Source organism: Bos javanicus, chromosome 6 (assembly GCF_032452875.1).
Source record: "Bos javanicus breed banteng chromosome 6, ARS-OSU_banteng_1.0, whole genome shotgun sequence".
NCBI lineage: Eukaryota > Metazoa > Chordata > Mammalia > Artiodactyla > Bovidae > Bos > Bos javanicus.
The window spans coordinates 103,430,077-103,441,963 of record NC_083873.1 but is presented as its reverse complement, the minus strand read 5'-3'; the positions used below and the strand labels follow the sequence as shown (position 1 = coordinate 103,441,963).

Genomic DNA, 11,887 nt, shown 5'->3' with positions numbered 1-11,887 from the left:
TGGCTCACCTTGGGTGGCTTCAGGCCCTTCCCGCGATGTCTTCTGGACCGCAAGAGCCGTTCTCTCTCCTAGAAGGAAACACAACTATTTGCATCTTCAGCCAGTCTTCACATCACGCCCAGGGACCCACTGGCTCCAAGAGGGCGTAACTCACAAAGTTGCTGCGCCTACCGGTCTGCACCGGGCCTGGGTAGGCCCAGGTTCTGAGCACCCAGGGCACGGCTGCTTCTCAGAACTGACAGCTACAGAGCCACACCGTGAATTGGACTGGACCCTCCCAGGAAAAAAATGCCAAGGTTGGCCAGTACTGTAAAACTCCACCCTGGCTGCCTTTGGGGCTGGAAGCTATAAAACTTGAAAGTGGTGAAAGTGAAAACGAGTCAAGCGGTGTTACCTAGTTACCTACTGTCAGTGACCCCAACAGAAAATAAACTCGTGGCTTCGATCTCACACAGAGCTGCGGCCAAAGCCCCATGGGGCCTCTTCCTGGCCAGATGACACACACCTCGTTTCCCTGATTCTCAGCTTCTTCCTTTGCTATAAATGCTAGAACCTGCCCTGCAAGAGATTCTCTGATTCTCAGCTTCTTCCTTTGCTATAAGTGGTAGAACCTGCCCTGCAAGAGACTGCGATTACCTGTGGCTTCTGTCAGTAGAAATGGCACCTACAGGGGTATTAGCAGGAGTAGCAGCATTCTGCCCCAGAAGAAAGCAGCAAATTCTCTCCTTCCTGATTATCTCCTTTCTGATAGGCTGCTCCTATCCTCTTTGGCTGTCAGGACACCCAGAGACAAATACGGTGCCTGGCAACAACCCTATGGTCCACCCATGTGTCCCTCCTGATCTTGACTGACGCTGCCATCTTCATTTTCTCTCGTCTTATCTGTTTATTATTCCTCTTTCAACCCTGTCATCGTTTTGCTGGGTGTGTTTTTTTCGCCTTATGTGGCATAAAGACTTTTATGTGCAATGAAGCAAAGAAGGTTGAAAGAATAAATGGAGGGGGGTGGAATAAAGGCAGGATGGAGAGAGGAAGGAATGGATGGGAGAGGGGGAGGATGGGAAGGCAGATGGAAGGAGGGGAGGGAGTATAGATGGGTGAGTGGAAGGAGGGAGCAGAGATGGAGAGATGGGCAAGCAAAGTGAATTGGACAACTTACAGTCAAAGCCTTTTCTAGAGCTTTGGTCACTGGCTTTTCTATTTTTTGAAGTAGTACTCTTTGCTTCTAAGATACAACTAAAGCTCACTACAAATGCTCCCTTCATGGTCCCTAAGCTCCTTCCACAGAGAGCAGCAGAACTCTCTGGATGTCACACTCAGCCGCCTTAAGATATACTCACACTCCCCCCTCCTTGATCTTACAAACACACACACATGTCTTAGCAAGTCCTTCAAATTCCAGTCTGATTATAAGGTTCCGGTTTTCAAATTCACAGTCTGCAATAATAGGCTAAAAAAAAAAAATCAGACTTCTCCAGGACAGATCGATCACACCCACTCTGTAAAGGCCAGAGACTCTTTTCAACAGAGGCTGTTGCTGCTTCTTAATGGCAGCAAACTCGGGATAAGAGCTGAGCAAAAAGAGTAACCATGGAAACCGCTCCCAGATACCGGGTGATGTCGTGTAAAGCAAGTGGAGGCTGCTTTCTGGAAGAATGGAGCAGGAAGGCCCCATCACCAGGAGGAGCTCCGTGAGATGCTCCCCTGCCCCCCTGCGCCCCCACATTGCCTGCACCCCTGATGCTATTCTGGAGGCCCATGTCTCCTGGCACCCCACGGAGGGCTTGGCACTGGCACAGGCGCAGACATACCAGTGAGAGATCGTCAATGACGTGCTGCTGCTCCAGCACCTGCAGCCTCAGGAACTCGATCTCCTGCTCGTCCCGTGTCAGACTAAGGTCGTTCAAGGAAGTGTGCCTCTTCAGGGACGCCTGGGCGGACAGTTTCTCTTTCTGCAGCCAAGGAAAGAGAGGACACTACAGGGCCGCTCATCCACAACCCTTGTCAGGGACCCACCATACGTCAGGGCATGGAGTGTGGGCTTGGGGATACAGGATGGAAAGATGGAGGGAGGGATGACTGCTCCCTGGTCCCCACGCTGGAGAAGCAGACAGCTGCAGACCAGGGCCAGGCTCGAGGCGGGGCCGACTGTGCCCACTGCTAACAGGAAGGACTAGCAGGCAACGGGGTGGGAGAGGTGGACGTCTGCCCTGAGCCTAGAAAGCGTGGGTCCTGGGGGAAGAGAGCACACCACGTGGTAACAATGCACATTCACACCTGGACGTTCCAGGGAACAGGGAGAAGGGTGTTCCATCTCCCGGAGCCTCAGTCTTCTCAGCTGTACAACAGGCATGCTTGAGGCTACTTTGGACAATGAAACTCAGAGTATTCCTTAAACCATCAGCTGCAAGACACCACTCTGACCACAAAGACCAGTCATTCTTGCTGGAGCAAATGAAAGGCCCTGATTCAAAGCACTTGGAGCAAAACTGTAATTGTCGGCCTACTGAGCTGCCCCAATGTGCCAGGTCTTCTGTGAGAACCTTCTGTGTCATCACTCCATCCTGTCCCTGACCCTAGAGCACTGATGTTTTCAATCCCATTTCATGGATGAGGAAGAGGGCTGGGCCCAAGGACCCCAGGTGGAGATGGCAGAGCGGAGGTGCAAACCCGCTGTCAGGCCACCTGGTACACGCTCCTTCGGACACAGATGCCCACAGCACTGTGAATTCTGGGGAACAGAGGCTAGAGGGATGGGGTGGGGTGGGGTGGGGGGCGGGTGGGAGATGGCCTAGGAGAACTTGGACTGCTCGGGTCAGGGGCTGGAGGAGCCCAGGTGGAGACAAGGACTTCGGGTCCATGACTCACCATCTCCACGTTTTCCCGAGTGAGGTTCTTAATCTTCTCTTCCATCCTCTGGATGCTCTGTAGCAAGTCCTCATTCTTCTTGTTCATCCGCTTGTTCTTCTCCACCAGGGGCTTCAGCTGGACCTCCGTCTCGCGGGAGCGTTTCAGCTGCAATCAGACAGACACAGAGGGCAGCAGCTGAATGACCCAGCTGTGGAGGCCAGCGGAGATGCCACCTGGCTGAAACCGCCCCTGCGGGGACCACATGGCCTACGTGATGCAAACACCAGGAAGAGCCGCCAGATACCTGGCTTCCAGACACAGGCTCCCACCTGAGCCTCAGGAGGCCTCGGGCAAGGCAAGAGGAAGGGGTACAGCCCAACACAGAGACTCAGAGATCTGCCTCAGGTCACCCTGCTGGCAAGAGGCCTGAGCTGCATCCACACTTCCCTCATACTATACTACTAAGTCACTCCAGTCGTGTCTGACTCTGTGCGACCCCACAGACGGCAGCCCACCAGGCTCCCCCGTCCCTGGGATTCTCCAGGCAAGAATACTGGAGTGGATTGCCATTTCCTTCTGCAATGCATCAAAGTGAAAATTGAAAGTGAATTCGCTCAGTCGTGTCCGACTCTTAGTGACCCGATGGACTGTAGCCTACCAGGCTCCTCCATCCATGGGATTTTCCAGGCAAGAGTACTGGAGTGGGGTGCCATTGCCTTCTCCGACACTTCCCTTACCTCCAGGCAAAACCCCCAGAGGTCAAGGTTCACATGCATAAAAGTCAGTCCAGCCATCTAGCTCCTCCTGGCCACCATTTCTCCCCAGGCACAGACTTGTGAAAGCTCAGCACTCTTCAGACAACAGAGGATCCCTGGGCCCGGCTCAGTGCTGCGGGTATGAGAAAGATGGGGTAGCACCCGGCCCTGAGCTGCTCCCCGAGTCCTCTGAGCATGGTCCCTGTGACTGGTGGGGTGTCCCTCCAACCTCGCATCTGGTCAGCATCTGGAGGGCCCCTCTTGGGCCCGGGTCCTGTCCTGGGGGCTGCGTCAAAGGGAAGACACAGTCACCTGGGGGTGACCGTCCAAGAGATGGGGGAAGAGAGCAAAGATGGTAGGAGAGGTAGGAACACAGTGAGACAGGTCCTCATGGATGTTCCAGACAGGGCAGGCACACTGTCAGGGGTCAGAAGGGGCAAGAACATGGCGCGTCCAAGGAGCTTCATGGACGGCAGTGGGAACACGCAATGTGGGGGATGGGAAGGGCTGGGCCTGGTGAGGCCTGATTTAGGGAGCTGAGAACTATATCATCGGTTTCCACCCCCAGCTCGCCAGCCCTCCCCGCCCACCCTCCTCTGGCCAAAGGCTTTGAGGCACAAGCATTCTGTGGTCGGGTCTGCCTTCTAGAACAATCCATCACTCTGACTGCTGTGTGCAGGCCAGTCCAGAGAGACAGAGACACGAGAAATGATGCTGGAGGGGGATACGGAGCAGGGACTGGGAGACTGCACAACTGGAAGCATCCTCTCTTCCTCCTGCATACAGTGTCCTCGGCAACACACTAGCTCCAAGACCACAGCCAAACTTTCAGCCTCAGTTTTCTCATCTATAAGATGGGAATAACAGTAGCAAACTCCAGGAGACGGTGAAGGACAGGGAAGCCTGGTGTGCTACAGTCCATGGGGTTGCAAAGAGCCCAGCACAGCTAAGTGACTGAACAACAATGGTAGTATCTGCCTCAGACACTTGTTGCGAGAATGTGCATGGGTATAGCTTCTGCAGGGTTATTTTAATGGATGAAAATTAGAAACAACTCAAATATTCATCCATATGATGCCAGCTGCAAGACCCACTGCATCCATCAGGTACTCACCATGTGTCCAGGCATCCCCTCTCCTTTAACCCTCACCTCGATCCCAGGAGGGGCTCCTTCCCATCCCCATTTCACAAAGAACCTGGCCACAGAGAGGTGGGGCGATGTGCTCAAGGTCACACAGAAAGTGCCAGAACCAAGAACCAAACACAAGGGACTGACTGCAGACCTCTGCCTTGGGTCACCAGGATGTGAGAGTTAAGATGAAACACTGATGGTAGTCATGAGATGTAAAATGTACCTTGACTCATACATTGTACCGCTAGAAATCTTCCTGAAGGGATAAAGGTTCCAGGAAGTAAAAACAAAAATGTATCTGCTGTGTGGCTTTGTGTACAATAGCAGAGAAACCTGAAATGGCCTAAATCTTTACCAGTAGAGGAGTGGTTGAGTAAACCATGGTTTGGCCACACAGACAGAGTTCGACACAGTTGTTACAAAGACAAAGGCAGATCTTCAGGCATGGTTGGGAAATGGGGCAACTGATACATCAAGGGAAAAAAGCAAGTTGCAAAACAATACACCGGGAAACTATCCTGTGTGTAACCATAAAATAACAAAAAAGGCTCTTCCTGAGTGTAAAGACATTCACATAAACACGAAAAGCATGTCAGAACCACTTCAACCTGTTAACAGTAGTTATCTCATGATTTTAAGATCCCAGCACTGTTATTTAAAGTATGGAAGCAACCTAGATGTCCTCTGACAGATGAATGAATAAAGAAGCTGTTAGTACACATATGTAAAATGGAATATTACTCAGTCATAAAAAGGAACGAGTTTGAGTCCGTTCTAGTGAGGTGGCTGAACCTAGAGCTTGTTATACAGAGCGAAGTTAAGTCAGAAAGAGAAAAATAAATATTGCATATTAATGAATATATGTTGATTCTAGAAAGATGGTACTGAGGAACCCATTTGTAGTGCAAAAATAGAGACGCTCGCATAGAGAACAGACTCGTGGAAATAGCGGGAGAAAGAGAGGGCGGAACGAGCCGAGAAGGTAGCACTGGCACATATACACTACTACCTGTAAATAGATTAAAAAAAGATTAAAAAGATAGCTAGCAGGAAGTTGCTATGTAACAGGGAGCTCAACCTGTTACTTTGTGACAACCTAGAAGGGTTGAATGCTGAGAGTGGGAAGGAGGTTAAAGGAGGGGACATATGCATACTTATGGCTGATTCACGCTGTGCATACTTATGAATGATTCACGCTGTTGTAGGGCAGAAACCAGCACAACACTGAAAAGCAATTATCCTCCAATTAAAAATAAATTTAAAAAAAATCCCAGTTGTGGCAAGCTTATCAATTCTTTCTTTAAATGCTTCAGGTCTGAATTGTTTCAAGCAATATATTTTTTCTAATCCATTTAGTAAACTATTTTGCCTCTCATGAGGGATTTTTTTTTAGCTCATGAATATTTACCCAATAAGTGGGGACATAATATGAGGTGGAGCATCTGATGAAAGCTATATAAAAATATGCCTTTAAAAATACTGGAAGGAAATGAAATCATTCTGATCCTGTTAAAACCATGAAGAAGTAACACTTAATAACACTTTTTATCTCCATGTGTTTCAAAAATACAGATACACTTACTTTTATAACAAAATTTCGAATAAAGAGAAATACTATGAGGCACTGTCAAGAAGTTTATATATTGACTACCACTCCATGAAAATTAGTTTAACTGTTTAATCCTGCATTTTCAAGAAGTTACTATTTTTACTTGAGATTTTTTTTTTAACCAGAAGTTCACATTCACTACCTTTAAAAATAGAACTATGTGAACTTTTACGCAAAAGAAAGTAAACAGATAAGCAAAAAATAAAAATTGTCCATAATCACACCACCTAAAATAACTTCCACTATCCAGGATGATGATAATGTGTTTCTGTTCTGTAAACCGCTTTTATTATTTAATTTATTGTGGACAAATTTCCATGGCAGTTAAATATGATCTAAAACACCATTCTTAATGACTGCATACAATTCACTGCATAAATGTTCCATAATTATTTTGATCAGTACTTGAGGATCGAACAAGTGGGGTTTGGTTTCGTTTGGGTTCAGTTTTGGTTGCTACTATATAGAGACATCACTGCAATGAACACCCTCTCCTCGGACCCCTCACTGAACTTCTCTGATTGTCAGCTCAGGATAAATTCCCGCAGAAACTAAGGGTACTAACAGGTCTCTTCAACAAGTGTGTGTTTGATTTTTAATCAGGAAGAAATCAGGGGAAAGTAGAGAAAACCAGACAGCCTGGGTATTAACTTCCTGTTTAGAGCCTGGATTGTGGCCCCAGGACTGCTTTCCCAAACCCCGCAGGCTCCATCTGCCTCTGAGGGGGTGGGGGGCTGATTACCAGTTCATTCCTCTCGTCTGCCAAGAGGGTATTTCTGTCTTCCAGCTTCCGTATCACCGAATTCAGTTCAGCAATTTTTAGCTGAAATCGCCGCACGTCTCGCTCATCCATATGTTGATCCTAAAATAGAATCAAGACACGAATGTACTTTGAAAAAGCTTAACTGAGTCAGAGTGCTTCATGGACCCTCTCGGAAAACTCTCAGGACAAAGGTGAACTCCTCATTAGGGGGACTGTCAGCCGTGCTGGGGCTCCCCCAAGTCAAGCAACATGTGGAAAGACCAGCTCCAAGGCGATAAGACCGCAAACCCTCTAGCAGCTCCGTAAGATGTGGGGACCTCCCATCTCAGCCCCTGCTCTCCGAGCATCTCTGATGAAGGCATGTTGCTGACGTGCCAGGACGCTCCTCAAGGGCAGGCACTGTGCCCACCTCGCTCACCACTGAGATGCAGGGACCTCACGTGGTGTCTGCACACAGCCTATCTGACAGACACTTCAGTATTTAGTGAATGAATGAATGAGTGAATGAATGAATGCCTGCAGCTTCGGCCTCCTCTTAACTACCAGCTGTGGCCCCAGGTGCCCTGTCTGTTGGCTGAGCTCCCTCTCCTGGGCAGGGGGCTCTGCCTTTAAATCCTGTATTGTCCTCACTGGGTCCCTTTCTGAGCTCTTACTGGATACTCGGCATTCAAGCTTTCATTTCTTTCTTTTCAGTTGAACTCTAAGACCACGAGAGGCAAAAGCAGCCTGCACTCCCTGTGCTGAGCGCTGGGCCTGGCCGCAGTGAATGTCTACACGTGTAGCGGGATGGGTAAGGGAGAGAAGGAAGGGTATACAGATGGATGGGAAGGAGAGATGGGGGAAGGCAGGCAGGCAAGTTCGCCAGAAGAATGACCAGTGGGAGCAGTGACGGGTAGGCGGTCGGCTCGATGGCCCCAGTGCTTCGTGAGCCCCTCACCTGGACGCCCATGAGCTCGGCCATGTCCCCTATGCCGGGCGGGAGCTCTCTCTTTGGACTACCGTGGTACCGCTCAGCCTCTCTGACCTGAACCAGCTGCTCATCCAAAGCCTCTTTCTGAAGCAGCAGCTTCTGGGTCTGCCCAGTCTGCACGCCGAGCTCCTTCTCCAAGGCCAGAATCACACGATCTTTCCCCTTGATCTCATCCATCTGAAAAGAAAAAGAACAAGCAGCTGACTGTAGGGGCTTGTGACCAAGGAGTGCTCTCCCTTGCTGGCCTCGGGCCCAGGGGAAGGTTCAGCAGCTCCATGGATCCAGGGTGGCTGGACTCAGCAACACCGGGCAGAGAGACACCGTGGGGCACAGCCCAGGCCCTGCTCCCCTGTCAATCACCGGCCCCAGCACAGAGAAGCACAGAGCTGAGGGTTCAACCTATATCATCAACCAGACACTTACCCCGAAACTGACCTATGTTTCTTTCTCTCTTACCTTCATGACATAAAGTCAAATCCTGACCTTCCAGGGTCACCCAGCCACTCCCCACCCTGCCCCCTGCACCTCAGCTTGGTCGGAGTTGGTTGTCCTCCTGCCTCCCACTCCCATCTGGCTGTGTCTCCTGCTGCTGCTGCTGCTGCTAAGTCGCTGCAGTCGTGTCCGACTCTGTGCGACCCTATGGACAGCAGCCCACCAGGCTCCTCTGTCCATGGGATTCTCGAGGCAAGAATCCTGGAGTGGGCTGCAGCCTTTCAGCAAACAGCTCTCGCTAAGGTCTCCAACCCTCTCCTGGCCCCCAAACTCACCGGACAATTTTCTGTCCTCTCTCCTCACCCCATCTGACACTCTCACCCACCCTCTTGCTTCCTCAACTCCCCCAGCCTTCCTGCCCTCCATGGGACTGTCTCCATCTACTTTACAGACTTCTGGTCACCATGGAAGTCTGTAGTTTCCATGTAGTTTCCTCTTCCTATCTGCAGCCTCTTCCCGACCAGCCAAGTCCTCACGCACGACACTAACTCCCTGTATGCGGCTGGCGCTCCATCCTCCTACCCCTGCTCTGACACCTCTAGGAGTCCCACAGTCAGAGAACTGACTGGCTGCTTCTGGGGGCCCCAGAGTGCCTCGGTCTCCCCATGTGCACGCCTCACCACGAGCCCCAGCTCACTCAGCCTCGTCCCTCATTCCCTACAGGAAACCAAGAAGAACAAAGCTCATAGGAGGAAGCTTCTGCCATATACCATACACTTCAGTTGTTTCTGGCCACAAAAGCCAACAGCTGAGAAACTGCCCCAGGAAGGGCGCTGTGCTGGCGTGCCCCCTCCCCAAATCCATGCCCTTCTCACCACCTGGGAATGTGACTTCATTTGGAAATAGAGTCTTTGCAGATATAACTAGTTAAGGTGAGGTCACAGTGGAGTTGGGTGGCTCTAATGACTGGTGTCCTTATAAGAGGAAAGAGACTCAAGCACAGGGAGGAGATGACCGCAGAGACTGGGGTGATGCAGCCACAAGCCAAGGAACACCTGGAGCCACCAGAAGCTGGAAGAATCAGGAAGCAGCCTCCCCTAGAGCCTTCAGAGAACAAAGTCCTGCAACACCTTGACTTCAGACTTCTAGCCTCCAAAACTGTGAGTGAATACATTCCTGTTGCTTAAGCCACCCAGTTCGTGGTATTTTGTAACAGCAGTCCTAGGAAACTAATACAGGTGTTAAAAGAGAAAATTTCCCAGTACTAGAGTTTCATTAATTGACAAAAATCATAATAGTTTCAACTACAGTGATTATCATTATGGAATTTAGGAATAAATTCTGAGATAAGACACACAAAAAACTTCTGAAAAGAATACTAACACTTTAGTAAGAATTGTTTCAACAAACTCTGGATAGAGTCTTTATGACACGGTATTATTTAACACATACCTGTGCATGCCCGCCATGAGCAAGCCTGTATCTAAGGTGACATAACGTGGATATTGCCTGGATTACCCAACTCAAAGGTTAAAGCCATGTGCTATAAAACAGCTTGCCACAGAGGGAAAAGTACTAGGCATGGAGTAAGAAGGTATGAACTGGAGACTAAGCCTCCACTGGTGAACTGTGTGACCTCTGGCAAGGCATTTGACCTCTCCAGGCTTCAGGCTCACTTGTAAAATGGGGATGTAAAAAGGGGAACTGTGAGGACAGAAGGGGACAGCAGACAGGCAGGCTGCTTAGGAGCAAGGCCACCGATTGCTGGGTCCTGGCCCTAAGGCCACCACTCACTGGCTCCATTACCTTGGTTTGGTTACCTGATTTCTTCCTATGCCTCAGTTTTCTCATCTGTGAAATGGGGATAATCATGGGGATGTTGTGAGGGTGAAATGAATACATGGAAAGTGCCTAACACACGGTAGGCATAAAATAAACAACTCTAATTATAACTGTTGCAGGCACATATTAGGTCTCAATAAGTAGGACCTCCTGTCCTTCCTAGACTTTTATCTCCTTTGGTGTGCAAATATGAAGAACACAGCAGTGGTTTGAATTGTGGTTCCTAAAAAGGTATGTTCACATCCTGAATTCAGATACCTGTGAATAGAAACTTGTTTGGGAAAAGGGTCTTTACAGGTGTAATTAAGGACCTTAAGATGAGGAGATCATCCTGGATTAACTGGGTGGATCCTAAATCCAATGACAACCATCCCCATAGGACAAAGAGAAGATGCATAGGAAGAGGAAAAACATAGAGGGGAGCCCTGTAAGAGGCAGAGACTGGAGTGATGCAGGCACAAACCCAGGAATGCTTGGAGGCCCCAGAAGCCGGAAGAGCAAGGAAGGGCCCTCCCTGAGAGCCTTCAGTGGGGCATGGCCCTACTGACACTTTGATTTTGGACATCTGGCGTCCAGAGCAGCAAGGGAATAAACTTCAGTGTGTCTGTGGCCATTTGTTAAGGCAGCCCCAGAAAACAAATACAAATGCCCTTCTCATTAAGCACGCTCAATGGCACCCCACTCCAGTACTCTTGCCTGGAAAATCCCATGGATGGAGGAGCCTGATGGGCTGCAGTCCGTGGGGTCGCCAAGAGTCGGACACAACTGAGTGACTTCACTGTCACTTTTCACTTTCATGCATTGGAGAAGGAAATGGCAACCCACTCCGGTGTTCTTGCCTGGAGAATCCCATGGACGGGGGAGCCTGGTGGGCTGCCGTCTATGGGGTCACACAGAGTCCAACACGACTGAAGCGACTTAGCAGTTAGCAGAGGGTACACATTGAAGTTGACTGTAACCCGAATCAGAAGTTGAAACTCCTACCTCTGAATCAGACACCTTGAATCAAGACACAGATCACTCAAGCAGAGAATACTGATTAAGAGCCCTGTCCTGAGGGCAGACAGAAGTAAGTTCAAATCCCCGCCCCCACCAGCTGTGTGACTCTGGGCAGGCTGGGTCACCTCTATTTGGCTCAGCCTCTGTGAGGTGGAGACAATGATAACACCCTGTTTAACTAGGGGGAGATTCAGATCAACTACGGGAAGAATTTATCACAGAACCTGGCATCTTATAAGCACACAATCAATGTTGGCGGCCATCATTAATCTACTTTAGCTCCTGGCTATCTTATTTAAACAGCAGACCATGAAAAACTGATAAAATATAACTGAGATTTACAAAGGAGGAAAATGGTACCCCTAAAGCTCCAGACTGAGGTTTCCAAGCAAAGTCCCAGAGTTCTGACAAGCTCTTTGAGTGGCCTTTGGAAAAAAAAAAGGCTTTTCCCCTTCCCTCTGCATCCCTCCCTGTCCCCCAAGACAATCTCCTGCAGCTCCCCACTTTGACTAAACCTGATCTGAAGGTGTGGGGA

General features: G+C 49.6%; 1 protein-coding gene across 4 annotated transcripts in view; it reads right to left on the bottom strand.

Moving 5' to 3' along the window:
• JAKMIP1 (janus kinase and microtubule interacting protein 1) overlaps positions 1 to 11,887 on the bottom strand; it is a 155,876-nt gene that overhangs the window by 49,464 nt on the left and 94,525 nt on the right. For all 4 annotated transcript variants that reach the window (XM_061420778.1, XM_061420775.1, XM_061420777.1 and 1 more), the window contains 5 exons: positions 8,047 to 8,256; positions 7,089 to 7,208; positions 2,869 to 3,015; positions 1,812 to 1,952; positions 9 to 68 (listed from right to left, as the gene is read on the bottom strand). In XM_061420778.1, coding sequence (XP_061276762.1) covers positions 9 to 68; positions 1,812 to 1,952; positions 2,869 to 3,015; positions 7,089 to 7,208; positions 8,047 to 8,256 — 678 coding nt within the window. The remainder of the gene's footprint in view (positions 1 to 8; positions 69 to 1,811; positions 1,953 to 2,868; positions 3,016 to 7,088; positions 7,209 to 8,046; positions 8,257 to 11,887) is intronic.